The sequence below is a fragment of the Malus sylvestris genome, chromosome 15, assembly GCF_916048215.2.
Source record: "Malus sylvestris chromosome 15, drMalSylv7.2, whole genome shotgun sequence".
NCBI lineage: Eukaryota > Viridiplantae > Streptophyta > Magnoliopsida > Rosales > Rosaceae > Malus > Malus sylvestris.
In genome coordinates, this window is record NC_062274.1 from 24,977,636 (window position 1) to 25,005,166 (window position 27,531).

Consider the following 27,531-nt stretch of genomic DNA (forward strand, 5'->3'; position numbering starts at 1 on the left):
AATGGAAAGTTGATTGCACTTATTATGTATGTGGATGATATGGTGGTAACAGAGAATGATCTGGAAGAACGTGTGGCCTTGCAAAGATACTTGTCTACAAAATTTGAGATTAAAGATCTTGGATCCCTAAAATATTTTTTAGGGATTGAGGTATCAAGAAGTAGTTCTAGAATTTTCTTGTCACAGATGAAGTATATTATTGATTTGTTGCACGAAACTAGCATGCAGCTTGTCAGCCAGTAGCTACACCATTAGAGGAATGATTGAAGCTTTCTATTGAGCCTAATCAAGTGCCAGTTGACAAAGGGAGATACCAAAGCTTAGTAGGTCATTTAATGTATATGGCACACACAGGACTAGACCTTACTTATGCCTTGAGTGTAGTAAGTCAATATATGCATGACCTTGGAGAACAACATATGAATGCAATCATGAGGATTTTGCGATATTTGAAGGGAAGTCCAGGCAAATGAATCTTGTTTAAAAGGAATAACCATTTTAGAGTTGAAGGTTATACTGATGCGGATTGGGTAGGTTCAGTTGACGATAGGCGCTCAACATTTGGTTACTTTACGTTTGTTGGAGGTAACTTAGTTATGTTGATGCACAAAATCGGAAGGTCTTGGAACAACGTAAATCCGACCGTGAATCATGCAAATGCCCAAGAACACAAAGATGTATCGTGGTTCACCCCAATGTTTGGGCTACGTCCACACTGATGTTGATTATAGTTCTCTGTAACTGTATGTATTGATTACAAGCTCAAAGGGAGTCCCCCTGAGGAAGAGAGTGTTGTCTCTGAGTTGTTTGAGACTTGTATGTTTTGGGGTATCCTAGAGTTTTATTTGTGAGGGGGAAAGAGTCCCCTTTTATAGAATAAGGGGCTCATCCTTTTACATAATTATGGGCTGGGTAATGAGGCCCAAATGTTGAGGCCCAATGTGTTAAAGTTCGAGGCCCAATATGTGCGGTACCAACAGTAGTCCCCCAAGTCTTCAGTCAAGAGAGTCTTTTGGCTGGAGACTTCAAATCCAATCCATGTACGGACTGAAGTGGCTAGATGTCTTGAACCAGTACTCAACCCAAGGCAATGCTCAACATAAAGCAATACTCGGCTAGAGATATCACACGTTACGAGACTGCTCGGGTAGAGGTTATGCTCACGACGAGGCGGTTGCTCGGCTGGAGGCGATACTCGTTGCGAGGTTGCTTGGTTAGAGGCTATGCTCGTTTTGAGGCTGCTCGGCTAGAGGCTATGCTCGCTGCGAGGTGGCTCGGCTCGTGGTATTCCACATTGCAAGTATCTTCTTTATGTCGACATGCACTCAGTATAAGTTGATTCTCGACATGACTCGGGTCCGCTTGTTGGGTTAGACAATAGATCATTGTTCAGACTAAATATTTTTCACCATAAGCATGTGGCTTAGTGATCCATAGGTTGATCAATAGTGTTGGTAGGCTTCTTTAATCAGCAACAATGTTGATCAGTGGATCTAGTTGTTCAATAATTCCTAACAATAAATGACAGTATAAGTACGACCGTATAATGAATAAATCAAATTGACAAAGTTTGTGAAGGCAAAATATTGTACTATGTGCCTTCTATAAATAAATAATTTATTCAGTCGTGTGGTAAATCACATGTTGTATAAGTGACACAGTTTAATGGCAGTCACAATATTCTGGGCCATGAATAAATATTGTATAAGTAATTGGACATTCACATATGAATAAATATTTGTATAGTCATGAGGCAGTCACAATTCATGCACATATAACTATGCATATCAGTTTGTATTTGTCACTTGTATGTGTAGTTGCATGACTCTATTTGTCATGTTGCACATACCATGTCATGAACTATTAATCAAATGCAAATAGTACTATCTAAATATCATGCTGACTGTCACTGCGACAAGATTGAAAAAAGTGCATAAAGCAATTACTTATATATATAATGACACTTAATGTATAGTGAACAAAATAGGCAGTATGGCGTGTATGACGCATATACAGTAATTATGTATGAAAATAATATTTAAATAATAAATATAGTGTTCATAATGATTAAAACTGTGTTATTTTGAAAGGGAGGTGGTTGACATATTAATAAAAGAATAAATAATTCTTATCTTTTGTAGAAGTTGGTGGGTTTTTCAGTGGGATAGTGGATGACTGCTGTCCAGATCCACATTCAGCGAATCTGTTCACACTTCCCATCCGTCATGTCACTTGTTTGTACCATACTTGACCAATCCCGAAACTACCGAGCACCGGCCAACGTTATACTGTCAAGGACCCAGAAGAGTTCCCCTCCGACCAGGAGGCCAATCACTACTCGACACGTGTCAAGATTAGAAGCCAATCAGAGCGCAGCACGTGTCAACATCAAGAACCAATCATAACATGACACATGTCAATGTGACAAAGCTACAAGTTTTTCTATAAATAGGGGTCATTCCCCCACAATATTTTCTAATGCCATTTTGTGTTAAATCATTCACAAGAACTCACTAAATTGAGAGCTTGATCCTTTGTACTTGTGTAAGCCCTTCACTACTAATAAGAACTCCTCTACTCCGTGGACGTAGCCAATCTGGGTGAACCACGTACATCCTGTGTTTGCTTCTCTGTCTCTATTCATTTACGTACTTATCCTCACTAGTGACCGAAGCAACCAAGCGAAGGTCACAAAACCTGACACTTTCTGTTGTACCAAAGTCTTCGCTGATTTTGTGCATCAACATTTGGCGCCGTCTGTGGGAAACGACACTTATTCCTACTCTCTTCAGCTGTCTCAAGCTGGTTTCTATCATTCGTACACTTTCTTTTGACCAGGCATCCCTCTCCAACATGGGAAGCGAAGGAAGCCACAGCACACAGAATGACACCCCCCTTGCACATAGTGCGAAACAACGAAAGAAGGAAGGAAAACGAGTTCTTCTTCAAGCTAAAGTCGATGAGTTGGAAGCTCAGAACAACAAGATAGCAATGAAGAATGAGGTCCTCCAGGAGCAATATGAGAAGCTCTTCGAGACACTCCACGAAGCTAGGCAAGCTCAGACACGCGAGCTTGTTGCCCCCGTGGAAGTCAACCATCAACTGGGTGCCCTCCAACATGGAGGGTCACATGCATTCGACATAGATATCCCTGATAGGGAACAGATTACCCCTCGACTTGATAATCAACATGAGGCTTCTCTTAACCCAGTTGCTTCGACCCGAACCATGAGAAGTGGAGGGAGACACCTCTTTGCTGAAGGGGCAGAAGGATCGAAAGCCGTCTTTCGCGATTGTCGGGATTTCCTGAAGCAACGTCGAGAGAATTCCATCCATATAAGCTCAAAGATCAATGACCCAAGGATTTCTGAGAGACTCGGTCCCCTGCCACGGCCCGAGCCGGCCACCAATTTGGGGAAGGGGCAACAAGTCCTAGAGAGACATGAGGGTACAGGGGACTCAGAGGTGTTCCGACAGACATACCCTGGAAGCCAGTACAACGAGTCCAGGGAAAAATCACATGCCCTTGATCAAACCTTCCTAATTCCAAGAGGAGATGGAGATTTACGAAAGAAAGCTCCAGTGGCACATAACTCCGCTCAGGACCCCCTTGTCCTACAACTTATTGAGGAAGTAAACAAGTTGAAGGCTGAACGTCAGGCTGAAATACCTGACTGGAACCAACCCAGGCCTGGCCCTCTTACAAGGAGGATCCTCAACACCCCCCTTCAAGCAAAGACAAAGCAAAAGCTTGGCTTGCAACTTTATACTGGAAAAGAGGACCCGATTGAGCACCTTAACCTCTTTGAGTCCACCATGGCATACCGGATGCACACCGACGAAGAGCGATGTCTTCTCTTCCCCTCCACCCTCTCTGGCGGAGCTCTAAATTGGTATTGTCGTCTTACACCTGAGACGGTAGACTCATTTGAGGAATTGAGGAAACTATTTGTTTCCCAACACATTTTCCAAACCGATCGCTTGCACTCTGCAGATGACTTGTACACTATCCGCCAGAAGCCAGACGAGTCATTACGTATGTATGTTGGCCGCTTCAGCCATGAATACTCCCGGTGTGCCGAGGCAGACGACAAGACTGCCCTCAAAGCCTTCACGGCAGGCCTACGTGATTGTTTCTTTAAATACATGATCAATGCCAATACTTGGAAGACTTACTCTGAGGTGATGGCGCAGGCTTATAACCATGCCTCCGCCGAGGCAAAGACATATCAGGAGAAACCCCCTACAACCATCCTTTATCAACAAGTGGGAGGTGGAAGCCAGACTCACCTAAATGAGAAGACCTCGACTTTCCAAACAGCAGTGGCACCTCCCCATGCCTTGCATAATGCTTCACCGAATCAACAGACATATCAATTTCAAGGCAAGAGGAAGGATTTCCATCCTCACCACTCTCCTTTCAGTAAAAAGAGTAAGGGACACTATCCCGATAACCAAGGGTATCGCCACAATAGCGCTCGCCCCCAGGCAGTCAATGCAGTGGGTCAAACCCGCGTCAAGGGTATCGCCACAATAGCGAGGTTTTAGCCTGCCATACTTAAGGTGTCTTACGCCTGCCGAGGCGAAAATCGTCCTTCGGGAAATACATGAGGGAGTTTGTGGAGATCATGCTGGATCTCGGTCCCTAGCACACAAGACTTTTCGCCAAGGATATTACTGGCCAACACTCCACCAGGATGCCATCAAAGTATCCCGCTCATGTGACAAATGTCAACGATATGCAACTATTCCTCATTCCCCTCCAGAGCCTCTTACTCCTATGATCAGCCCTTGGCCCTTCGCCCAGTGGGGACTTGATTTGATCGGCCCAATGCCGACAGGGAAGGGCAAAGTCTGTTACGCAGTCGTTGCAGTGGACTACTTCACAAAGTGGGCCGAAGTAGAACCCTTGGCAACCATTACTGAGGCAAAGATAGAAGACTTCGTGTGGAAGAACATCCTTTGTAGATTCGGCATTCCCAATGCGATAGTCACTGACAATGGGCGACAGTTTGACAACAAGAAGTTCAGGTTGTTCTGCTCTAAGTTCAACATCAACTTATGTTTTGCCTCTCCAGCTCATCCCCAGTCTAATGGACAAGTTGAGGCCATCAACAAAATAATCAAGCGCACTTTGAAAACCAGCTTGGACAAAGCTAAAGGCTGTTGGCCAGAATTTGTACCCCAAGTTCTTTGGTCATATCGCACTTCATATCGGACTTCAACAGGAGAAACTCCATTCTCACTTGCCTTTGGCACAGAGGCGGTTGTCCCTGTTGAGCTCGAGCAAGCAACATTCCGAGTCCAGAACTACATTCAAAGTGAAAATGACAAACAACTCACCCTCAACTTGGATTTAGTCGAGGAACACAGAAACCAAGCTCACTTGAGGAATGTCGCCTACAAGCAGCGCATCTCCAACTATTATGACTCTAGGGTCAAGCCTCGTTCTTTCAAAATAGGAGACTGGGTCTTAAAGAAAAGATTACTCTGCGACAGAGTCCCGAGTGAAGGCACACTTAGTCCAAACTGGGATGGACCGTATGAAGTCATTGGCATCAGTCGCCCTGGCTCTTACACACTTAGAAGCTCTGATGGCAAGACCCTTGGCCATCCATGGAACGCTGATCACTTGAAGTACTACTACAAATAGACTCACGATGTACAAGTGTTGAGCTATAGCCGTTCGGCATCCTATGTAATGAAGGCCATTTGGCAATGAATTCAATAAAGAGGTAATTTAGCCAACTCAGCCCTCACTCTTTTACATTCATAGCAAGCGATGCCAGAACCCTTCTCAATCAGAAAGCAATCCGTCTTCCACAGTCACTACAAAACAAGCAAATGAAGACCGTGTCAAGCGCCAAAAAAAAAAAAAAAAAAAAAAAAAAAAAAAAAAAACAGCTTCATCCAAAAAGCTTCACCCGAAAAGCTTCACCTCCAAAGCTTCACCCACAAAGCTTCACCTAAAAAAGCTTCACCCACAAAGCTTCACCTAAAAAGCTTCACCATCAAAGCTTCACCTAGAAAGCTTCATCTACAAAGCTTCACCATCAAAGCTTCACCTACAAAAGCTTCACCCACAAAGCTTCACCTAAAAAGCTTCACCCACAAAGCTTCACCCAAAAAACTTCACCCGAAAAGCTTCACTTAAAAAAGCTTCACCTAAAAAAGCTTCACCTAGAAAGCTCCTTCTACATACTTTCACCATCAAAGCTTCACCTAGAAAGCTTCAACACAAAACCTTGCTCCAAATAAACAAATTTTGTTCACAAAACCCAAGATGCCCTTGAACTTGTACAAAAACACTTGGGTAAACATAAACATTTTTTGTTTTACACCCACAAGGGCCCAAAATTTTCCTTCTTATTTGTTCACTTATATATGTTCCCAAACATATTATAATAGATCCAACAACAAGCCAAAGTCCCAAATTTCATAATGGACAAAAGTACAAGCAATTCATCAATAATGAAGGTGCTACAAAAATTGGAATCTGCCCCAAAATAGAAATCCAACCCAGGAGACTTTTTCTCTCTCTCCCTCTTCCGCCTCCTTTCATCTATCAAATTTCTGCAACCTCTGCTCTTCTCCAATGGAGCTGAATTTTGGACACCCTATAGTTCTTGAGCATATGAACAACTTTCAAGAAGGAACCATTTCTGTTTGAGCGACGGAAATTAAAGTGTTGAAGCTCCAAACATGATAGTCGGCTTCTTGCAGATTTCGAAGCTGTTGTGATGTTTCGAAGATCTGGAAATATTTAACCGTTAGTTCATCCTGAATTTTTGATATGTTATGAAAGAGTCGATGAGGAACAACTTCAATGAAGAAAGCATACCGATCTGAACAAGAGAAAATGGAGTTTCGAAGCTCACAACAAATCTGACGGGTTGACAGACAAATAATAACCAGTCATTCATCATACCTGAATTTCTTGAGTTATACAGCTCCGAGGGATCTCAAATTTGGATATGTTGTAGTTCACAAGCTTAGGAACAACTTCAATGAAGAAAGCATACCGATCTGAACAAGAGAAAATGGAGTTTCGAAGCTCACAACAAATCTGACGGGTTGACAGAAAAATAATAACCAGTCATTCATCATACCTGAGTTTCTTGAGTTATACAGCTCCGAGGGATCTCAAATTTGGATATGTTGTAGTTCACAAGCTGAGGAACAACTTCAATGAAGAAAGCATACCGATCTGAACAAGAGAAAATGGAGTTTCGAAGCTCACAACAAATCTGACGGGTTGACAGAAAAATAATAACCAGTCATTCATCATACCTGAGTTTCTTGAGTTATACAGCTCCGAGGGATCTCAAATTTGGATATGTTGTAGTTCACAAGCTGAGGAACAACTTCAATGAAGAAAGCATGCTGATCTGAGCAAGAGAAAATAGAGTTTCAAAGCTCACAACAAATCTGACGGGTTGACAGACAAATGATAAACAGTCACTCATCATACCTGGATTTCTGGAGTTGTACTGCTCCGATGGCTCTCCAATTTGGATATGTTGTAGTTAAGGAATTAACGAACAACTTTCATGAAGACAACTTTGTGATTCGACCTACAGATGATGGTGTTATGTTGAAAAACAATTCCGGTTGTTAGGGGAAATGAAAAACAATTCCACCAAAGAAACATCATTATGATGTTTCATCATTATGGTGTTTTCATCATTATGATGCTTTCATCATTGTGATGCTTCCATCATTGTGATGCTTCCATTATGATGTTAATGCACCAACGGTTACACCTTCTGCAATTCCACTTATTCGGGCCTAGCAACCTTCATAAACAAAATCTATGAAGAAAAAGTCCGGGGCTACCACTTAGAAAACAAAAGAATGAAGTTTTGGTACTTACGACATGGACTATTAGCAAGACACCTCATTCGTCAACTCCCTCGACTAGAGACTTGGGGGACTCCCACCATATGCTACTACGCCTTGGTACTCAAAAGTTCGTGACTACTCAGTGACTTGGATTTTTCAAGTCTCCAACCGAGAAGTTTTCCTCACTCGGGAAATTAAGGGAACACTACCTCAAACTACATGCTTCACTCACAAAGCTTCAACAATACAGGTTTCAACAAAAGCAAAAATTCAAAGAACTTTATGAAGAAGGCTTTGGTGTATTTAACACAATATGTTGAAATGAAGCAAAGCTTATTTATTAATATTTTCGATAAGCCACAAATATGTACATATACATGAGTCAAAATAAACAAACAAAAGGGAGCCTTCACAAAGGTTGCTTAGGGGAAGTCTCAGCAGTCGGTAGAGCCCCAGAAAGAGAAAGCACCGGAGGGTGGTTATCCGGAGCCTCAGTACTTGACAAAACCCCAGAAGGAGGAGGCATTGGAGGTTCATCATTTGAAGCTTCATTACCAGGTACAGCCCCAGAGGACGAAGGCAATAAATGCCTTTGGAACAAACCCACAAACCGCTGATGATCAAGTAAAACCTTACCATCAGATTCCTTCATCTGGTCAAGCTTCATCTTCATGTTTGTAGCATAGTCATGGGCGAGCCGGTGCAACTGCTTATTCTCATGCTTGAGCCCTCTAATCTCCTGTTTGAGACTCATCACTTCAGCAGCCAATGATTCAACTTGGCGGGTTCTAGCAAATAGGCGTTGGGCCATATTAGACACAGAACCTGCACACTGAACACTAAGAGCCAGAGAGTCCTTAACAGCCAACTCATCAGACCGTTTGGAAAGTAGTCTGTTATCTTTGGGAGTGAGAAGGTTCCTGGCCACCACTGCAGCGGTCATATCATTCTTCATCACAGAATCCCCAACGGTAAGAGGACCAGTAGGGGATATGAAGGATGGGCGCCATATGTTGTCTGGAGAAGGCATGGCTGTCTCTTCTCCAAGGTTCAAGTCAAAACGACGGTCGGAGGGTCCAGACATTTTCAAATGTGTTGAAGAAGGAAGAGGTCAGACAAATCAAGATCTTAGAAGTGCAAGAAATGAGCTTCTACTGGTAGAGATTCAAGTGTGCTGTGGAACTTAATGCCAGCCTCTATAAAAATCTGCACTCGACGGAGCTTCAGAAATCGAAGAGGCGTTTGCTTTCTCAAAAGCTGGACTGCTCAGAGACCACGAGGGCCGATCTCAGAAATCGAAGAGGTGTTTGCTTTCTCAAAAGCTGGGCTGCTCAGAGACCACGAGGGCCGATCTCAGAAATCGAAGAAGCACCTGCTTTTTCAGCCTCGTCAGCACCTGTCACATGCACAATCAGCTTTGCGGAAATTACGGGCACTCTGTCGAAGATTTCTGGTGAAGTAGAAAGCACGTGAATCTTACTGATCAATCACCGCTCTCCATATGCACCATCAACTCCTCGGGTACCACATATAACTTTGTCAAAGATTTCTGACAAAGTTTAGGCACGAGAATTTCGAAGTTCCAGCTACCCTACTATTACCCATAAGGGTAAAGGAACAGCACCACTGCTTGACAACTGGAAAGTCCCTATGTGTGTCGACCTCCGTGTTTTGCGGCAAGACAGGTTGGCAAGAACGTCCAACCTTTACTCACATTCGAGAAAAGACTCCCAACATAATTACTTTCTCAAAAACCGGAGTAGCACCGCTTTCCGAATCTCGAGAGTCAGATCTTCGACGGGATTGCTTGTTCGAAAACCGAAGAGGCACAACTCTCAGAACTTCGAGAGCCAGATTTCCTTAGATAAAGCTTGTCTGTAATCTCCACACGTAATATCAGCTTTCCAGATACCACATACCACTTTTTCAAAGTGCTCTGACAAAATTAAAACACGTGAAGCTGGCAGCTCCCACTACATTGCTGTGACCAAGAAGGGTAAAGGAATAGCATTACTACTTGTTATTGGGAAATCCCTATATACATTGACCTCCCTCCTCAACGGACAGGCAAACCTGCAAAAATGCTCAACCCTTTCTCGCATTCGAAAAGGCACCCTCAACATAACCTCTCGAAATACTCAGCTTTATTTCCCCCCGATAATACCTCAGCAAATAAGCCACACCAAGAACAAGAGTATCTCATATCATCAGGGTCGAAAGCAAGAGTATCCCATATCATGCTTTCTCCCTGTCTTTGTCTTTGTCCTTGTCCACACCTGCAGGACAAGGAGAAAGAGAGCAGTCAGTCAGAACCTGAAATCAAACCTCCAATTTGGAACTGACTGCCTGGAGCCTTTGCCTGGTTGCTTACTTAGCATTGCTCTCGAGTACTCATCCTCAACTGCTGTCAAGGTCACGAATTCCACCGGCAAATACCTCATGACAGTTGATCAGATATTGGCTCTTTACACTGAAGCTGCCAAGCGTGGATGAGTCACTATGAAGGAATGTTCTGAAGGACCATTTAAATGCAAAGGTTGCACACCACTTCTGCCATGCAAAAGATTGAAGCAGAAGGTTCAACGGTGAGCTGAAACAGATCACTACAGCACGACACCTTTCCATACCACATTCATTATTCCGTCAACAGCAAAAGTATCCCATATCATCAAGGTCGAACGTACTCTAGATTTGATGGACTTGTTTTGACCCTCAAATTTTTAAGTCGGCCTTATACTCTGAAGGGCACCAGAACACCCTCCAGCACAGTTCAAGAATAAGCCTGTGGAAAGTTACTTCTTCAAAAGCAAAAGTATCTCATATCATCTCTTATCCATTTGCTTCTCCTTATCCTGGCAGTTGAATGAGAGACAAGGAGAATGAGAACAATCAACCGGAAGCCGACGTCAAACCTCTGATCCTGGGTTGCTTACTTGGAAGTTTGACTGCTTACCTTGTCTGTCACCTCTTTCGGCAGATCTCCTAGCTCGGCGACTTGGGGGACTCCTACTATAGGGTTTGTATCACACTTGACTAAGCCCGAAACTACAACTAAGCTTCAAGTGAAATTGATACATTACCTTGTGCGTCAACATCAGCTAAATACACCATTCCCGGATGGAGGAAAGGTACTTCCAGAGAAGGGCAGATGAAGATCAGACCACACTTCGGTACTTAGAAGTTTCGTGATTACTCAAGGGATTGGATCTTGCAAGTCCCCAACCGAGGAGTTTCCCTCACTCGGGAACTTAGGGGAGCACTGTTTGTACCATACTTGACCAATCCCGAAACTACCGAGCACCGGCCAACGTTATACTGTCAAGGACCCAGAAGAGTTCCCCTCCGACCAGGAGGCCAATCACTACTCGACACGTGTCAAGATTAGAAGCCAATCAGAGCGCAGCACGTGTCAACATCAAGAACCAATCATAACATGACACATGTCAATGTGACAAAGCTACAAGTTTTTCTATAAATAGGGGTCATTCCCCCACAATATTTCCTAATGCCATTTTGTGTTAAATCATTCACAAGAACTCACTAAATTGAGAGCTTGATCCTTTGTACTTGTGTAAGCCCTTCACTACTAATAAGAACTCCTCTACTCCGTGGACGTAGCCAATCTGGGTGAACCACGTACATCCTGTGTTTGCTTCTCTGTCTCTATTCATTTACGTACTTATCCTCACTAGTGACCGAAGCAACCAAGCGAAGGTCACAAAACCTGACACTTTCTGTTGTACCAAAGTCTTCGCTGATTTTGTGCATCAACATCACTCATCACCAATGGTTGTTTTTTTATATTTATTTTTATTGCAGCATCATCAGTCTGCAGCCTTATCTTGATTTTTATCCTTTACAAGATCCTCTACAAAGCACTGAAGCTGGCTAGTAAGAGAACAAACATGCCGCTGAAGCAGAGGTAACCCGAACCGCCGATGGGATAAAATCGAGGAGGAAGAAGACGAAGAGTCGGAGCTTGACAGATCTTTTCAAGGTAGTCTGAGAAAGCGGTGTTCCATTAGGGCCTCATAGCTGCTATTCCATGAACCACCATGACTAGGTACCTTGCTGCTTATGTTGCCATTGATTATTCTCTCCGATCACCTGAAGAAACCTCTTTGTTTTGGCAAATGACCGTACCCATGAGAGGTGTCTGACCAGCTCTATCAACAACATCAAACGACGGGTCGTATAGCCCGATGGGCTTCTCTGGAACGGCGGAGAGCATGCTGCGTACAATGACTCGGAACCTCGGGGAGCGACCTGGACCATCGGAGCGCCATAAATAGAGCCTCTCAGATCCGGACGCCCTCAATCGGGTCCTGAAGAACTTTTTCGCCAGAGCCTTACTAAATCAGCAAAGAGTCCCACCTTCGCCATTGTCGTCGGCTCGGCGTAGCTGTTGGTTACATCGACGATGCCTTTGAACGACGAGCCGAGCAAAACCAGCGGGTGAACTATCACCTTCTCGATCGGCCTGGACGAGGTTTGCTGCATTTTGATCACATCCATTGCTAGATTTCTTCTGCTTTCTCTGAATTTTCCTGCTTTTTACAGTAATTTTTTAGTTAGCTTATTTTGCAGGAAACCTCTCTCTCTCTATACTTTGTCTGTAAAAAGTTATGTGCTTGCTCGACTGCTGTTGCCGTGACGGGAAGCTAGAGTGGAATGCATGGGTTTTGCAGTGACTCTGCAGGTGTTTGGTTCTTCGGTTTCTGCAGATTCATGATGGAGGTTTGATGAAAAAAATGAAAGAGAACCGACATACCTTTTCGTGTCGATTCCCACAGACGGTGTCAAATGTTGATGCATAAAACTGGAAGGTCTTGGAACAACGTAAATCCGACCGTGAATCATGCAAACGCCCAAGAACACAAAGATGTATCGTGGTTCACCCCAATGTTTGGGCTATGTCCACACTGATGTTGATTGTATTTCTCTGTCACTGTATGTATGGATTACAAGCTCAAGGGGAGTCGCCCTGAGGAAGTGAGTGTTGTCTCTGAGTTGTTTGAGACTTGTATGTTTTGGGGTATCCCAGAGTCTTATTTGTGAGGGGGGAGGAGCCCCCTTTTATAGAATAAGGCGCTCATCCTTTTACATAATTATGGGCTGGGTAATGAGGCCCAAATGTTGAGGCCCAATGTGTCAAAGTCTAAGGCCCAATATGTGTAGTACTAACAAGTTACATGGAGAAGTAAGAAGCAGAATGTGGTTGCTCGTTCCAGTGGAGAAGCTAAATACAGAGGTATGGCCTTGGGAATTTGTGAAATTTTGTGGCTTAAGCTTCTATTACGTGATTTGGATATAAAGCATGATCAGCCCATGAATTTGTTTTGTGATAATAAAGCTGCTTGGGACATTGCACATAATCCGGTACAACATGACACAACAAAGCATGTTGAAGTTGATCAATTCTTTATTAAAGAAAAATTGGAGGAGAAAATAATTGAGGTACCAGCAATAAGAACAGAAGATCAATTGGCAAATATCCTCACAAAGACTGTTTCAAGTCAAAAGTTTTCAAGTTTCTCACACAAGTTGGCCATATGCAATATATGTGCACAAACTTGAGGGGGAGTGTTGACTTTTGTGTATATTCCTATAATTTTGGGATTCTTAGCATAATATGATTTAATGTAATTATTTCTTTCCTTATTGATATAATTGTAACATCTTATAAATTCCTCCTTAAGAGATGAATAGACACACAATACTATTCCAAAAGCATTCTCTTCTCCTTCTACAGTAATATTTCCCCATTTTTATTTCAACTCTTAGCATGAAAGGAATATAGAAGTACCTACTAGCTTTGGTAGACTCTAATTTTAACTAGGTGCAGATATTAAACATGAGCAGTCATGGATCATGGTGTTTTAATGAATGATTTGGTAGATGTTTTAGTCATTCCCTCTTTAATTGAACATGCATGGTTACATGCTACCATATGCTAAAGTTGGCTCAACTAATGCCAATACCTAAATGATATGTCTGCATTCTCTTGCTAAATAATATATACACGATAATCTCAGGCATTACGACCTGTATTACCAAAAATTGGGAATATATAGGGCTACCCTAGTTAGGGGTGGGCACGGGCCGGGCCGAGCCTAAATTTGAAGGAACCTGGCCCTACCCGTTTAATATGTAACGGGGTGGGCCGGGCTGGGTAGAGGTATTTTGAATTTGGGAACCGGACCTAACCCGGCCCGTTTCAAACGGGCCAGTTCGGGACGGGTCCAACTATTTTTTTTCTTCGATTGGGCATACTGCCACCAGCCTGCAACCCCCTGTTTTCCATCACAAAGTCTGTTTGCCACATCTCACCGATCAACAAACCATACAGATTAAACATTTTTCTGATCTTCTGAAAAATTTGTGATCTGGGAAGGGGATCAAACATTTTTCAAGCATTTCTCACACCCCAACCCCAACCTAAATCCCCAAATAGAACAAATTAATAAATAAATAAAAATCTTCAAATACATTTTCGAATTCATCAAAAAATAAAATAAAACTGAATCCCTAATTAAGCTAAATCCCCAACATTTTTATGAATTTTTCAAGCAAATGAATTGAATCCCTAATTCCTAAATCCCCAAATTTAAATTGAGAATAAAACATAAATTAGATGCCGAGAAGAAGAGAAGTAAGAGCCTGGGACAACCTTGTTGAGTCTGCATTTGTGCTTGAGCCCAGCCACACCAGCAACTTCGATTGGAGCCGTTGACCCTGACACACGAATTGAAGAGGAGACGTCATCTTCCACGAATCCCACCCTCGCCATTACAAAATCAGAAACCCACAAAGTCAGAAACCCACAAAATCAGAAACCCTAATCAATCGAAAAGCTTATGTAAAATCCCTAAATTCCTAAATTAGAAACCCTAATTCATAAATTACCTAGGGATGCCACGATGGAGAGTCAGGAGATGATGCCACGATGGTGATGGTGGTTGGTTGTTGTGATGTCGACACAGTCGAGGTCGACTCAATCACTACGAGTGGGAGGTGTGGAGAGTCGATGTACGGAGATGGAAGCCTGGGCTCGAGATTGAGGTCTGAGATGAGAGAGGAAAAGAGTTTCAAGGAGGAGAGATCGAGGGAGGAGACTCGGAGTGGTGTCGGAGGAGACTCGAAGTCGGGATAGAGAGAAAGAAGGTGAAGGGAGAGTTTGAGAGAGTGAATTGCGTCTGAGAGTTATGGTGAAAATAAGAGAGGGAAGGTGATGGACAGATAAACGATAGAGATTTAGGCCATTAACGGTCCGGGCCGAGGGCCCGTTTTCTCTAAGTTTTAGAACCGGCCCGCCCCGTTATTTACTAGGAACCGACCCGCCCCGTCCTGTTTTGTATTTTTAATTTTTGAACCCGCCCCATAGCAGTCCTAAACCGCATGTACCCGCCCCGACCCACGAGTCCAGGACCCATTTGCCCACCCTTAACCCTAGCTCATGGGGCAATTTAGGGCTTTTCTTTGGGGATATATATTCGTTGCATATTAGCAAAAAGATTAAGCTTTAGTTGTTCATAGCCTTGACATGCCTGACATACCATTCAGCATGTTCCACGTTAAGGACTCATCACTTCTTCAACTTATGATTACAAAAAAAATTGATACATCCGTGACATCACATATGTTGTTGCAATTCATTCAGTTAAGACACAAAAAAAGTTTCCAATTTAATTAGACATAAAGTTATCTGTTATGTAAGTTATAAAATGCTGATTACATGCATGAAAAGTAAAAATAACATGTAGTTAAATGTGCAATATTGATGCCTCAATTAAGAAAATGATTCGATGATTAAGTTAGGATAATTTTCATGAGAGAGAGAGGAGCTTTTTCTTTTCCCCCGACCAAAGAGTTCAGAAATGATCATGTTGAATTAGTAATTGGCAGATCGATCGACTGGAGGTAGCGCATGAGACTGACTGACTGAGGGCATGCTTTGCTTCCACAGATCAACCATGCATGCACGCACATGTATAAATGTACACATGATATATTATATGAATGGATGAAGTGCACGCTCATGTGTTTCTGCAACAAAAAAAAAAAAGGGACACTTTGGATGCGGTCCCTAACTATCAATATTCTTTGATTGAAACCTTGTTAGTTTTTAGTTTTTGATTGAGATCCCTGACATTAATGTAATAATATAAGTTACTATATTTTTTAAATTAAAAATTAAAAATTGAAATTTGTAATTGTTTATATTAATGAGATTTTAAATAAAACCCATAATTTATGGGATTAAAAATAATAAAATATAAATTATACTCTCTATTATATTGTGTGTGTGTGTGTGTGTACATTTATGTATGGGTACATTAACCAAAATTAACAAAAAAAGTTATTGTACCAAAACATGGATACATTCTCAAATCAATGAAAAAGAATGTACCCATATAAGTTTAAACATGGATTAAAAAATTTGAATGGATTTCATATTAAAAAAAAAGGTACATTTTACATATAACAAATTGATATATTTGAGAATGGGTACATTTAAGATTAAAAAAATTGAAAAATTATATGAATGGGTACATTTAAGATTAAAAAATTGAGAATCTTTTTATATATATAAAAAAACTAATAGGTACAAACTTAATTTAATTTAATTTTTTATTATTTTCGAAATGTTTGAATTGAAAATTAATTAGAAGTTTAATAGAGGTGTGAGTATTAAACCCTAAATTAATTACTAATTTTTATATTAAAAAAAATTATATAATAAACATGTAAATTCATTATCATATTAATAATAGGGACTTGAATCAAAATTTGAGAATTAATAAGGTCTTAGTCAATGAACAGTAAGAACTAGGGACCGGATACTAATTTTTCCAAAAAAAAAAAAATGGAAAATGCAAATAAATCATTAAGACCATGTACCTAAGACTGTTCTTTTTTATCATGTCATGCATGTTTATTATTTATAAATTTAATGGAAGTGGTTTTATCTCATGCAATTATAGGTAAATGCTTTGATACAATGTTGTGAAACGACGGATATATATATATATATATATATATATATATATATATATATATATATATATATATATTTTTTTTTTTACAAGAAGCGATAATGATATACTCTATTAATGAAGAAGAATAATTACATAAGGTGTCACATTTTGTACATCTTTTCAAGTGATATATTGATATAGAGATAAGTTCCAGAGCAAACATAGAAAGTAAAATTCCTACACGACTATCACAAGCACTAGCACATCGGGATATATAGTACTACGTACATGACATGCATGCGAACAATTAATATTTGGCTACTAAAGGATGGATAGAACTTTGTAAAGATTGTTTTTATAAAAAGTCAAGGAAAAATGTTGTTTAGTTAATCAACTGTAGTAAATAGATACATGGTTTGAAATAAGACAAGTGGGTGCTGTATTTTTAGTTGAAAAATTACTTTAGTGCTTTTAGTTTACTAAACAATTAATATAGTGTTTCTCTAAAGTATTGGACTTGGAAGTGTTTTTTTTTTCTTCTTCTAAAATGTAACATTATTAAGGAGTTATGTATGAAAAGAAAGACTAATTGGTAAAATTATAGTCTCACATTTTAAATTGATTTGTCATTTTCTTCTATAACCGAGGGTCCAAGAGACCAACCATTTTCTTCCATCTCGACCTAAAAAACCATTTTCTTGTATCCCAATCGTATCCTCACACAATGAGTTACTTGAATTTGAAACAAGATGAAATTCATAACAATATTTGGACTGGCGTCTAATAAATCGTCCAAATTTGTCCTGAAATCAGACATGGCGGGTAAATTACGCATTTCTAGTTGATGTTAGCACTTCAACTATAAATTTATCATTCACCCGCAGTTTGTGGACTAAGTTGATGGTTATGTTTGATCCCTTGTCTATATGTTCCCGATGCCTCTAACAACCATTTCGATATTTAATCACATTGGATCGATTTATATATTTTGTGCTTATATATAAGTAATTTTTGGGGAGAAAAGTCCATGGATGTGAAAATGCAAGTTATATACGCCCAAGCTGTAAGATCCCACATCGTCCAGGGGTGAGGATCTTGTAAGCCTTATATGTACATTCTCATCTCTACCTAACATGAGGCCTTTTGGGAACTCACTGGCTTCAGGTTCCATCAGAACTCTAAAGTTAAGTGAGTTCGTGCGAGAGCAATCCCATGATGGGTGACCCACTGGGAAGTTCTTGTTTGAGTTCCCAGAAATAAAACCGTGAGGGCATGGTCGAGGCTCAAAGCAGATAATATAGTGCTACGGCGGAGTCGAGCCCGGGATGTGGTGATGGCTCGAGCTGGGATGTGACAATTTGGTATCAGAGTCACTCTACCGTGTGGTGCGAGTGTACCGACGAGGACGTTGGGCCCCTAAGGGGGTGAATTGTAAGATCCCACATCGCCCAGGGGTGAGGATCATGTAAGCCTTATATGTACATTCTCATCTCTACCTAGCACGAGACTTTTTGGGAACTCACTAACTTTGAGATCCGCCTTATATGTACATTTTCATCTTTACCTAGCACGAGGCTTTTTGGGAACTCACTAACTTCGGGTTCCATTGGAACTCTGAAGTTAAGCAAGTTCGCGCAAGAGCAATCCCATGATGGGTGACCCGCTGGGAAGTTCTTGTGTGAGTTCCCAGAAACAAAACCGTGAGGGCGTGGTCGGAGCCCAAAGCGGACAATATCGTGCTACTGCGGAATCGAGCCCGGAATGTGGTGGGGGCCCGGGCTGGAATGTGACACAAGCTCTGCTCTCAAATATTTTAATTAATAATCTACGATTATTTGACTAAGATAAAAAAATTCAGAAAGAAAATAAAAATCTAAATGAAATTTTCTGAACAATAAAGTGTCAAGATGTAGAATATTTTGATTAGGTAAGTTGATTTTAGGCATTCTCCCTATTGCTTTGCACCAAAGTTCGAATTTCTCGTAGATTACAATAGTTCGTAAATCATCTTTGACAAAGATGCAATAGTATAGATGAAGCAGTTGAGCAAATATTCCAGATCTAAAATCCCAAATTCTAATACAAATCCATCTAAATTGGCAACTAATTGTCTTTTTAAGACACGTGTCCTACTGGGATAATTCATGCATGAATAATATTTTTCCACTAACCATGATCATTTGAAAATAATTATGGTTATTAAAAAGGCACTTACAATTGGGAGGTAGGATATGTGGCAAACACTTGTAAGATATAAAGATGCATATTTACTATTTTGTAGGGTTCATTAGTTAGTAATGATAACCACAAAATTATGGTATTTGGTAGATTAGAATATAGCCGTTATCAACTTACATGTTAAATTATGAATAGACGACGAGTTTATATCTTATGGTATAATATTAATAATTTATTCACATGTCATAACATAAATAAAAAATTTATACTGCAACTATATTTCAGTATCACACAATAATTTTACGTCTAAATCTTAGACAAATAATTATTAGGGAGTTGTCTGCATTGTCATGACAACTACAACGTGAATGGTGCTTGCTGAATTCCATGAAAAATTCGTTTGCTACTTGGAGACATTCATAAACTTTTCTATAATTATGAGATTATTAGTTTTGTTCATGTTTATCGGGAAGTCAACTTTGTAGCTGATAAATTAGCTGTTATAGGGCGCTCTACGTCTTGAGATTGTGTTTGGCTTGATTTTATCCCTAGTAGTTCAAGGAATGCCTTAAGCTTTGATAATTGTTGTAATGGTTACCCAAGGGGCTTTTGTGTTTCATTTAATTTCCTGCTTTCAAAAAACTACAACGTAGTAGTTTCCTAAAAAAAAAAATAAAAAAAAAACAAAAAAAAAAAACTACAAACTACTAAAGATCTGCAAGCGTAAGAACCAAGTTACCAGCAGCTATGGGGACCAAAAGGATATAATCAAGTTGTTGATGCACTTGGCCCATGTTTAGTGCTGTATCATATCTTTCAGATGCTGAGAGATTTATTGATTAATTGTTTTGGTTTATGTACCTAAAAATTTATTGATTCCACAATAAATGGGCTTTAACTAAAGAATCCGGATTCTTTTTGTAAGGATTTCAGAAATTCGTGAATCATGTCCGTTCATCGTATATCGTGCGGTTATAAATAATTTTAAATACTCTTATTTAAAATTAAACACAAACAGTATCTGACAAAAATAATCGCACGATATACAATGAATGAATATAATTCACAGATCCACAGAATTATCACCAAAATGACCTGGAAAGAATCCTGTTGGTTAACTAAACAAGGAAAAGCCAACGTGCTAATTAATGATGGAGAAAGCCGATTGTTAACTCTTTTTTTTTTGGTTAAATAAAGAGTAATATTAACAGGGCAAACCCAGAGAGAACATGGAACAAGCAAGAGAAACTCTCAAAGCACCAACAAAGGGGAAACAACCCCAAAACAAAGCCTAACCCACGGAGGGAAAGGCGACAAGAAAGCCTAGAGCCTAAGAAGTAGCAACATTACAATTATGGAGGACCGTTATGTTAAAGGTTGAGGGCTTAACATGTAAAGTACACAACCAACACCGGATCATATTAGTGATTGACCGAAGAATAGTAGCAGGGGTTTTCCTACAATTGTTGAACATGACGTTATTCCGTTCGCACTAAGCCGGTTGTTAACTTTAGAGTATGTTCACCACACACTTCAAAGTTGGTCTAGTTGTGAATAATGTATCTTGAGCATATAAACTCAACGAGGGGATGTACGCATCCCTCTATTTGTGAATAATGTATCTTGAACATATAAACTCTACGATTGGAACCCTTCAATTTATTAAACATCATTCAAAGATCACTCATACAAAAAATTATTCAAATAAAAAATTGTTTAATCATCCAAACGTATCAAATAAATGAACGGTTCATCATGAATATGTTACTTGGTACCTACACTGTTGATTTGTTCTATACATTTCAATGACTGAATAATCTACGATTCAAATTATTTTTGTAGGATTGATCTTCAAATGAAGTTTAAAAAATTAAACAATTTCGATAATGAATTTGTATGATAAATTACATTATTTGCATGGGAGAAATGAGCGCATTCCTTAAGGGGAATGCAAGTATTATCTCTAAAGAATTGAGTTCATGAAAGGAATCCAAAGAGAGAAGATGAAAAGGTAAAGAGAAGGGAATAATGGTTGGTCATGAATTGTGATAAGTAGTAGTAGGAATAAAAAAAAAGATAAGAGTGGGAGAGTGATTTGTCCATGTTAATCCATGATGATAGATTGGGTTGTCACACACAAAAAAGCCAAAAGTTGCAAGCAGCACCACTTCATCACTTTCTTGTTCCTCTTGCCAGGTCACTCACTCTCTCTCTCACTCTCTCACTCTCTCTCTCTCTCTCTCTCTCACCACAAGAATAAGAAGCAGCACTCAAAATTTTGAGAGGGAGGGGAACCGGATCCCTCCGAATTCTTTAAAATTGAGCCACTAATCAATAAATTCGGATCGTTGAAATTTGATCAAACAATTACAAACAAAGAGTTCCTCTAAAAATTATAATAATTATAACTATTAAATCAAATTTCAATGATTCGAATTTATTGATTAGTGGTCTCAATTTTGGTGGATCCGGGGATCCGGTTCCTGAGGGAGGGAGTGTATGTTTTTAGTGCTTGTCCCTATCTCTCCCTAACTTTCATGTTTCTTAATTTAATGTTAAAGAAAGAAGAAAAACCCTGCATTTTACACCTAATATTATAAACATTGTTTACAATTTAAATTGTGAATTGTTATTAGCATTCCAAAAATCTCATTTGGTATTCAAAACTTTCTATAATTAAAAAGAAAAATACATTTATGAGGAGTGTATAATGAGATTTTTAGAAGAGTGTAGAATGAGATTTTTAAAATGCTAATAACAATTCTCTTTAAATTTCAAAAATTTTACCATGCACCATAGTATAACATGTATCAAAATAAATAAAGATTTAACGATGAGATGTGGGTTACATGTTAGAACAATAGATAGCTAAGAAAAATGATAAATACGCCCTTTTAACTTTTTATATACTTTTTTTTTTAATTTTGATTGTAATTTTTATTTGATTTATTCAGTTCAATAATCAATAATAATAAAAAAAAATTAATGAAAAATTCAAATTTTTTTTTTAACAAAAAGCCATTTTTAAAAGAATAGTGAATAGTGCCAGTTAAAGGTAAAAATGTGATTTTTTGTTAAATATGAACAGTACCGAAAGTATTTTGTTAAAACTTCCTAAAACAACGATGTGAAAACATTAAAAAAATATGTGAAAATCATGGTGGATAGTTAAAACTTACATGTGAGGTGAAGAATCTAATGAACCTTGGCTAATGGCTTCGATTGTTGTTTGTAAAATAATATAATAATAGCAGCAGGCTTGTTGTCCCTCTGTTACGCTTTTCTTGGACGACGCTTAACCAAATTCAAAGGTCTAAAACCTCGTCCTTGTCTGCTATTTCCTTCAGAGCTCTGTCATCTCTGTTCTTTTGCTGCTTTCTCACTTCACTCTGATTGAGAGAGAGAGAGAGAGAGAGAGAGAGAGAGAGAGAGAGGCTACAAACAACAAACACCAAATGCAAATGCAGCCATTCTCTTTCTGGGTCTTCCCCACTTCAACTTTCCCGCTCTCTTAATCATATATGAAATATAATGTCTCTCTCCTCCTCCTCTCTCTCTAGTTCTTTATTTACAGTTATGAAATTATGAGAGATTAGGTTGTCATCCCTCTGTTCATCTTTTCGGGATGCATTAAATTTTTATCATAGTTTCTCACATTCTCCAGAAAAGAAAAAGAAGATGAATAACAGAGTACGCATTAATTTTCAGACCATGAAAGCTGCTGCTGCTATAAATCATGATATTAATAAAGTAAGTTGCTTTTCTTTTTTTTATTTGTTTTTTTCTTTTTTGGGTTGTAATTCTTCTTCTTTCATTAAAGCTGAGAGGTCATATCAGTAACAAATTTCGAGGTCAGTGTGTTTGTTTCTCGAGAAAAGCAGTTCTGGGTTCTCTTCTTCTGGTCTTCTAGACCTTAACCTTTCTGAAAATGGAGTTTTTGGATATGGGCAATAAGCATCTAAATTGGGTTCTCAAATTTACTTGAAAAAGTAAAGGCTTTTAATTTACTTGTCCATTTTTTGCATGTAATTTCATAACTATTGAGACATTAAATATTCTGTACTTCCAAAATCATTCTTTCCAATTTTGTTTAATCTCCCACTGAGCTGTGAAAAGTGAGGCACTTTTGATCCTAAATCCAAATCCAAAATTGGGTTAATTTTCTTTTGTTCCGTAGTGTTTCTTTTTCTTCTTCCATGTTACCGAAGAAAAGAACAGTTTTTGTTTCTCCCCTTGGTGTCCTTTTTCTCAGACACACTGATCCCATTTTCTTGCTTATGACATTGATATAATTTTGGTGTTGAATTTGTAAATGAGAAGAAGATGGATTCTCAGAAGAGCAGAGCAATGGGCACTGAGAGAACTGCAATCAATCGGCGTAAATCGAACCGTGAAAGAAAAATGGCATTGCAGCAAGATGTAATCTTCCAACATTTTAATTGGGTTTCTTAATTTCTGCAAAAGAACTGTTCTTTTAATGTTGTTGTTGTTGTTGCGGTGGTTGTTGTTGTTGTCGTTGACTTATTGGTTTGGTTTGAAATTTGCAGGTTGATAAGCTGAAGAAGAAGCTCAGACATGAAGAGAATGTCCACAGAGCATTGGAGAGGGCTTTTACAAGACCATTGGGAGCTCTGCCTCGTCTTCCTCCTTATCTCCCTCCACATGTTAGTACAATCCTTTCTCTCTCTCTCTCTCTCTCTCTCTAAAAACCCAGAAGAACGCTTTTCCAAGATTAGAAATTGAAGAAGAATGCACTTCATTTGAATTGATATAATGTGTGATGTTTTTTGTTTCAGACATTAGAACTTCTAGCTGAAGTAGCTGTTTTAGAAGAGGAGGTTGTTCGGCTCGAAGAGCAGGTTGTGAATTTTAGACAAGGTCTCTATCAGCAAGCTGTGTATCTGTCCTCCAACAGGAGCGTCGAAACCTTGAATGATTCGATTGAACAGACCCCGGTTCGAGTCTCTAAACATCACAGGTCAAAATCTATGTCACATAATGAGTTCATGTCAGCCGCATCAGCCAGCAGGATTCCACCTTCGCTTGCTCGATGCACTTCGAGCAGAAGGATGATGTCCACTGATCATATCGTCTCTGATCGAATAGGGAATTGTTCTAGTAGGCAAGTCAATGGAAAACAAACTCCCAGGAAACCCAATTCCATAACACCAATTGCAGAAGATGGAAGAGGAAAAGAGAATCGGTTATGCTCGAATGCGGTGAAGGATAAGCAATCTCCTGACAAGAAAACTGCTAAAATTGTAACCCCAGTAAAGAAAACACCTACAAAACATGAATCCGTGGCAAAGTGTTCGGACGTGTTGAAGTTAGAGGTAGGCAAGCACTGTTGAAAGTTTCTAAGTATTAGATTCAATCATTAACACATTGTGGTTATTTAATTGCAAATTTGATTGTTCAGCTAGAATGCAGATTAGTAGACCAGGAAAGAGCACATGAGAGTTCATCTAGTTCTTCGGATGATTGGGTTCCGGATGCTGATATCACTCCTAATAAAGTGTCCGAGGATATTGTGGAGTGTTTGTCCAGCATTTTTGTGAGGATGAGCAGTTTGAAGGACAAGGGAGAGGAAGTGCAAAGTTCTAGATCAACATTATCTGCTCATGCAGCAAATGGAGAGATGGGATTTCAAGATCCTTATGGTATTTGTTTGGAATTCAGAAACATAGACGTTGGCCCCTATAAACATCTCCATTCAATTGATATTGGTTCAGTTGATATCAGCAGAACAACAAGCGCATTAATTCTGATGCACAGATTAAAGTGAGCTTTTGGTTTGTCTAATCTTGGTCCTCAGTTAATCATAGTGCTTTGGATTGTGTTTAATTAGTTTCTCTTTTGAAAAATCACCAGGTTCCTACTTGGAAAGCTTGCTACTGTGAATCTAGAGGGTCTAAACCATCAGCAGAAGCTTGCATTTTGGATCAACACTTACAATTCCTGCATGATGAAGGTAATACCGCGTCTCTATCAAGAAACCGAAAATCGAAGATTTATGATGTCCCAACTGCAAGTTTGATCAATTCTTTTTTTTCAAAGACATTGGGACATTGTATCTTTGGAAAACACCTTTTTTTTACCTGGTATATCTAAAACGAAAACAACACACTCAAAACTGTTTCTATTACCACTGTTGCAGGCATTTTTAGAGCGTGGGATACCCGAGACTCCTGAAATGGTTGTAGGTCTAATGCAAAAGGTAAGATCAATTCATCCTTCATGTCAACCAGTTCCATTGAACGCAAACAAACACACGCACGAACAAGGATTGGATTCTTTAACTTTGTATACCCCAAATGCCATCATGCACAGTACTCCATTATGTAATTTTCTGTTTCTGTTGATATCAACTGTCATATAATCATTTTTCGTAAGCTGATTTTGGCTGTCTTTGCGTCAGGCAACAATAGGTGTCGGGGGACACTCGCTAAATGCAATTACAATCGAGCATTTCATTTTAAGACTGCCGTATCACTTAAAATTTGTAAGTATATTCCCCCTAGTGCTTTTAGGCTAGAATTACTGACTTCTGAGGGACTGAGTTAGTGTCATCTCATGCATATGAAATGCAAATTAAGTTTAACATTGTTTCTACTCTTACAACAGACATGTCCAAAAGCTGCGAAAAATGATGAGATGAAAGCTCGCAGCGTTTTCGGATTGGAGTGGTCGGAACCCTTGGTTACGTTTGCACTTTCGTGTGGAAGCTGGTCTTCCCCCACTGTAAGCTAATCTAAAATTTATTTTTTCATTCTAAATTAAGGCAAAGTTTCCCAATTAAATGGTGAATCTTGTGATACTCACACTCCCGGTTTCTCCTTCTCCGCTCCTCCTTTGTATTCTCTCACTCCCCTTTCCTTATGTGAAATCATCTGTATAAACCTATTCGGTTCATTCTGATATGCAAAAATTCTTGTGAAACAAAAGGTGAGAGTGTACTCAGCAGCCCATGTGGAAGAAGAGTTGGAAGCAGCCAAAAGGGAGTACATACAGGCAGCAGTTGGCATTTCAAAGATAAACAAACTCATCATCCCCAAACTTTTGGATTGGTATTTACTTGATTTCGCAAAGGATTTGGAGTCATTGGTTGATTGGGTTTGCATGCAGCTGCCAAATGAACTGAGAAATGAGGTAGTTCAATGCCTTGAAAGGAGGGGAAGGGAGGAGCCCTTTTCACAGATGGTGCAAATAATGCCGTACAATTTCAGCTTCAGGCTACTCTTACAGCGATGACAGACGCATTTTGTTTCAAAAAAAAAAAATTGGTCCAATTCGATAGTATGCATAGTCTTTGTGAACATTGGTTATGGTGGTGGGTTTGTTGAGGGAAACTTGGTAGGCGTCCGACAGCTCTCACATTGGATAGAACCAGTACGTTGGTCGAGTGTGACCAAAATAAAGGAGCTCCCGTGCTTTTCTAAGAGTTGCTGTAACATGAGTTTTTCTTGGGTTTGTATATTGGTATTGGTATAATAAACAAGGTACGAAAAGTACATATAAAGTTGGGTTTGGGGAAGAGCGCAATTTTTTTTTTTTTGAGTCATTTTTTGTGTATCTTTTTAAGATAGTGAATCGAATTATGAATTAACACATGAATGCGAAAACAAAAATGTGTCACTTGTGTTTTTACAAACATGTCAAATTTTGATTTGTCAGAAAGGATGAATGACTCCTAGTATGTAAAAAGCAGCAAGCTTTTTTCATTTAATAATAAGCCAAACAACCCCACATGACCAAGTCGTCTTTTTGTTTGATCTTTGGTACAATAATTTTGCACCTCTAAATGCAATTTGTGGGTGAAAATTAATCCCCAGCAGACAAAAACCATCGAGTAAACAAAATAATTCAATCCACTGAAAAAAGGGCCTCTAGGGTTACAGCCTTTTAACCTTGGTTGAGGAAACAAAAATGTCCTTGCGTGACAAACTGGCAGTACAATTTAGCTTCCGAAGAAGAAATAAAGAGAAGTGGACAGAGGGCTGCTTTTGGATTTCCCTTTGGGCTTTGAGCCGTAGGGTAACAAATTTGGCCAATCAACTAAAGGGCTACCCTATAATGTAAGGCCGTCTCTAACAAGCGTATATGGATAATATATATTTTTATTTTGAACAAAATTATTTACACTAAAAGGGTGGGCGAGTGGGCTAGCAATAATGTATTTTATATTCTTTTTTAACGAGAATCGAACTTATGATCTCTCACTTATTAGTGAAAATAAATACTACTAGACTGTAGTACTAAGTGACAACGTATTTGATTAATATTAGCTCCAAAATTGAACTAAAAGGTATTTTGCAAATGGGCATATTTTGGGGGGCTCAAATTGACCCCCAAAGGGGCTAAAAAGTGCTAGCCCCCCGACACTTGGTATTTCTTTCTTCTAGTACCTGCTCTTCTTGCTTTTATTTCAAGCATGTCGTAAGCCTAATATAAATGTACTGAGATTGGGTGGCCGACTACTACGTCTATATGCGCATTTAGTGTAGTGGCTTGGAAGCAAGCTACCTTGAGCATC

General features: G+C 39.5%; 2 protein-coding genes across 4 annotated transcripts; one reads left to right on the forward strand and one right to left on the reverse strand.

The window, feature by feature from the left end:
- Window positions 1-6,405: 6,405 nt before the first annotated feature.
- Window positions 6,406-9,197, reverse strand: LOC126605750 (uncharacterized). 2 transcript variants are annotated; one of them, XR_007617038.1, is made up of 2 exons: window positions 6,929-7,456; window positions 6,406-6,753 (listed from the first exon to the last, which is right to left on the reverse strand). XR_007617038.1 is itself a non-coding variant. In XM_050273183.1 (2 exons), exon 1 carries the CDS (start codon window positions 8,924-8,926, stop codon window positions 8,252-8,254), a length of 675 nt encoding a protein of 224 aa, XP_050129140.1. In that variant the 5' UTR covers window positions 8,927-9,197; the 3' UTR covers window positions 6,406-6,753; window positions 7,472-8,251. The 2 variants fall into 2 exon arrangements, 1 of the variants encoding a protein (XP_050129140.1); XM_050273183.1 differs by lacking the exon at window positions 6,929-7,456 and adding an exon at window positions 7,472-9,197.
- Window positions 9,198-22,274: 13,077 nt separating this feature from the next.
- On the forward strand, window positions 22,275-26,532 carry LOC126601430 (uncharacterized). 2 transcript variants are annotated; one of them, XM_050268141.1, is made up of 10 exons: window positions 22,275-22,748; window positions 23,319-23,417; window positions 23,546-23,662; window positions 23,795-24,331; window positions 24,418-24,779; window positions 24,870-24,969; window positions 25,156-25,215; window positions 25,417-25,500; window positions 25,623-25,739; window positions 25,944-26,532. In XM_050268141.1, exons 1-10 carry the CDS (start codon window positions 22,677-22,679, stop codon window positions 26,247-26,249), a joined length of 1,854 nt encoding a protein of 617 aa, XP_050124098.1. In that variant the 5' UTR covers window positions 22,275-22,676; the 3' UTR covers window positions 26,250-26,532. The 2 variants fall into 2 exon arrangements, with proteins under 2 accessions (XP_050124098.1, XP_050124099.1); XM_050268142.1 differs by lacking the exon at window positions 22,275-22,748 and adding an exon at window positions 22,834-22,987.
- Window positions 26,533-27,531: the final 999 nt, after the last annotated feature.

Coding starts and splice junctions, on each gene's coding strand:
- LOC126605750 (XM_050273183.1), bottom strand. CDS start 8,926: ATGTCTGGACCCTCCGACCGTCGTTTTGACTTGAACCTTGGAGAAGAG.
- LOC126601430 (XM_050268141.1), top strand. CDS start 22,677: ATGAATAACAGAGTACGCATTAATTTTCAGACCATGAAAGCTGCTGCT. Junction 24,780..24,869: donor ATTCTGATGCACAGATTAAA/GTGAGCTTTTGG, acceptor AAAAATCACCAG/GTTCCTACTTGGAAAGCTTG. Junction 25,216..25,416: donor TTGTAGGTCTAATGCAAAAG/GTAAGATCAATT, acceptor TCTTTGCGTCAG/GCAACAATAGGTGTCGGGGG.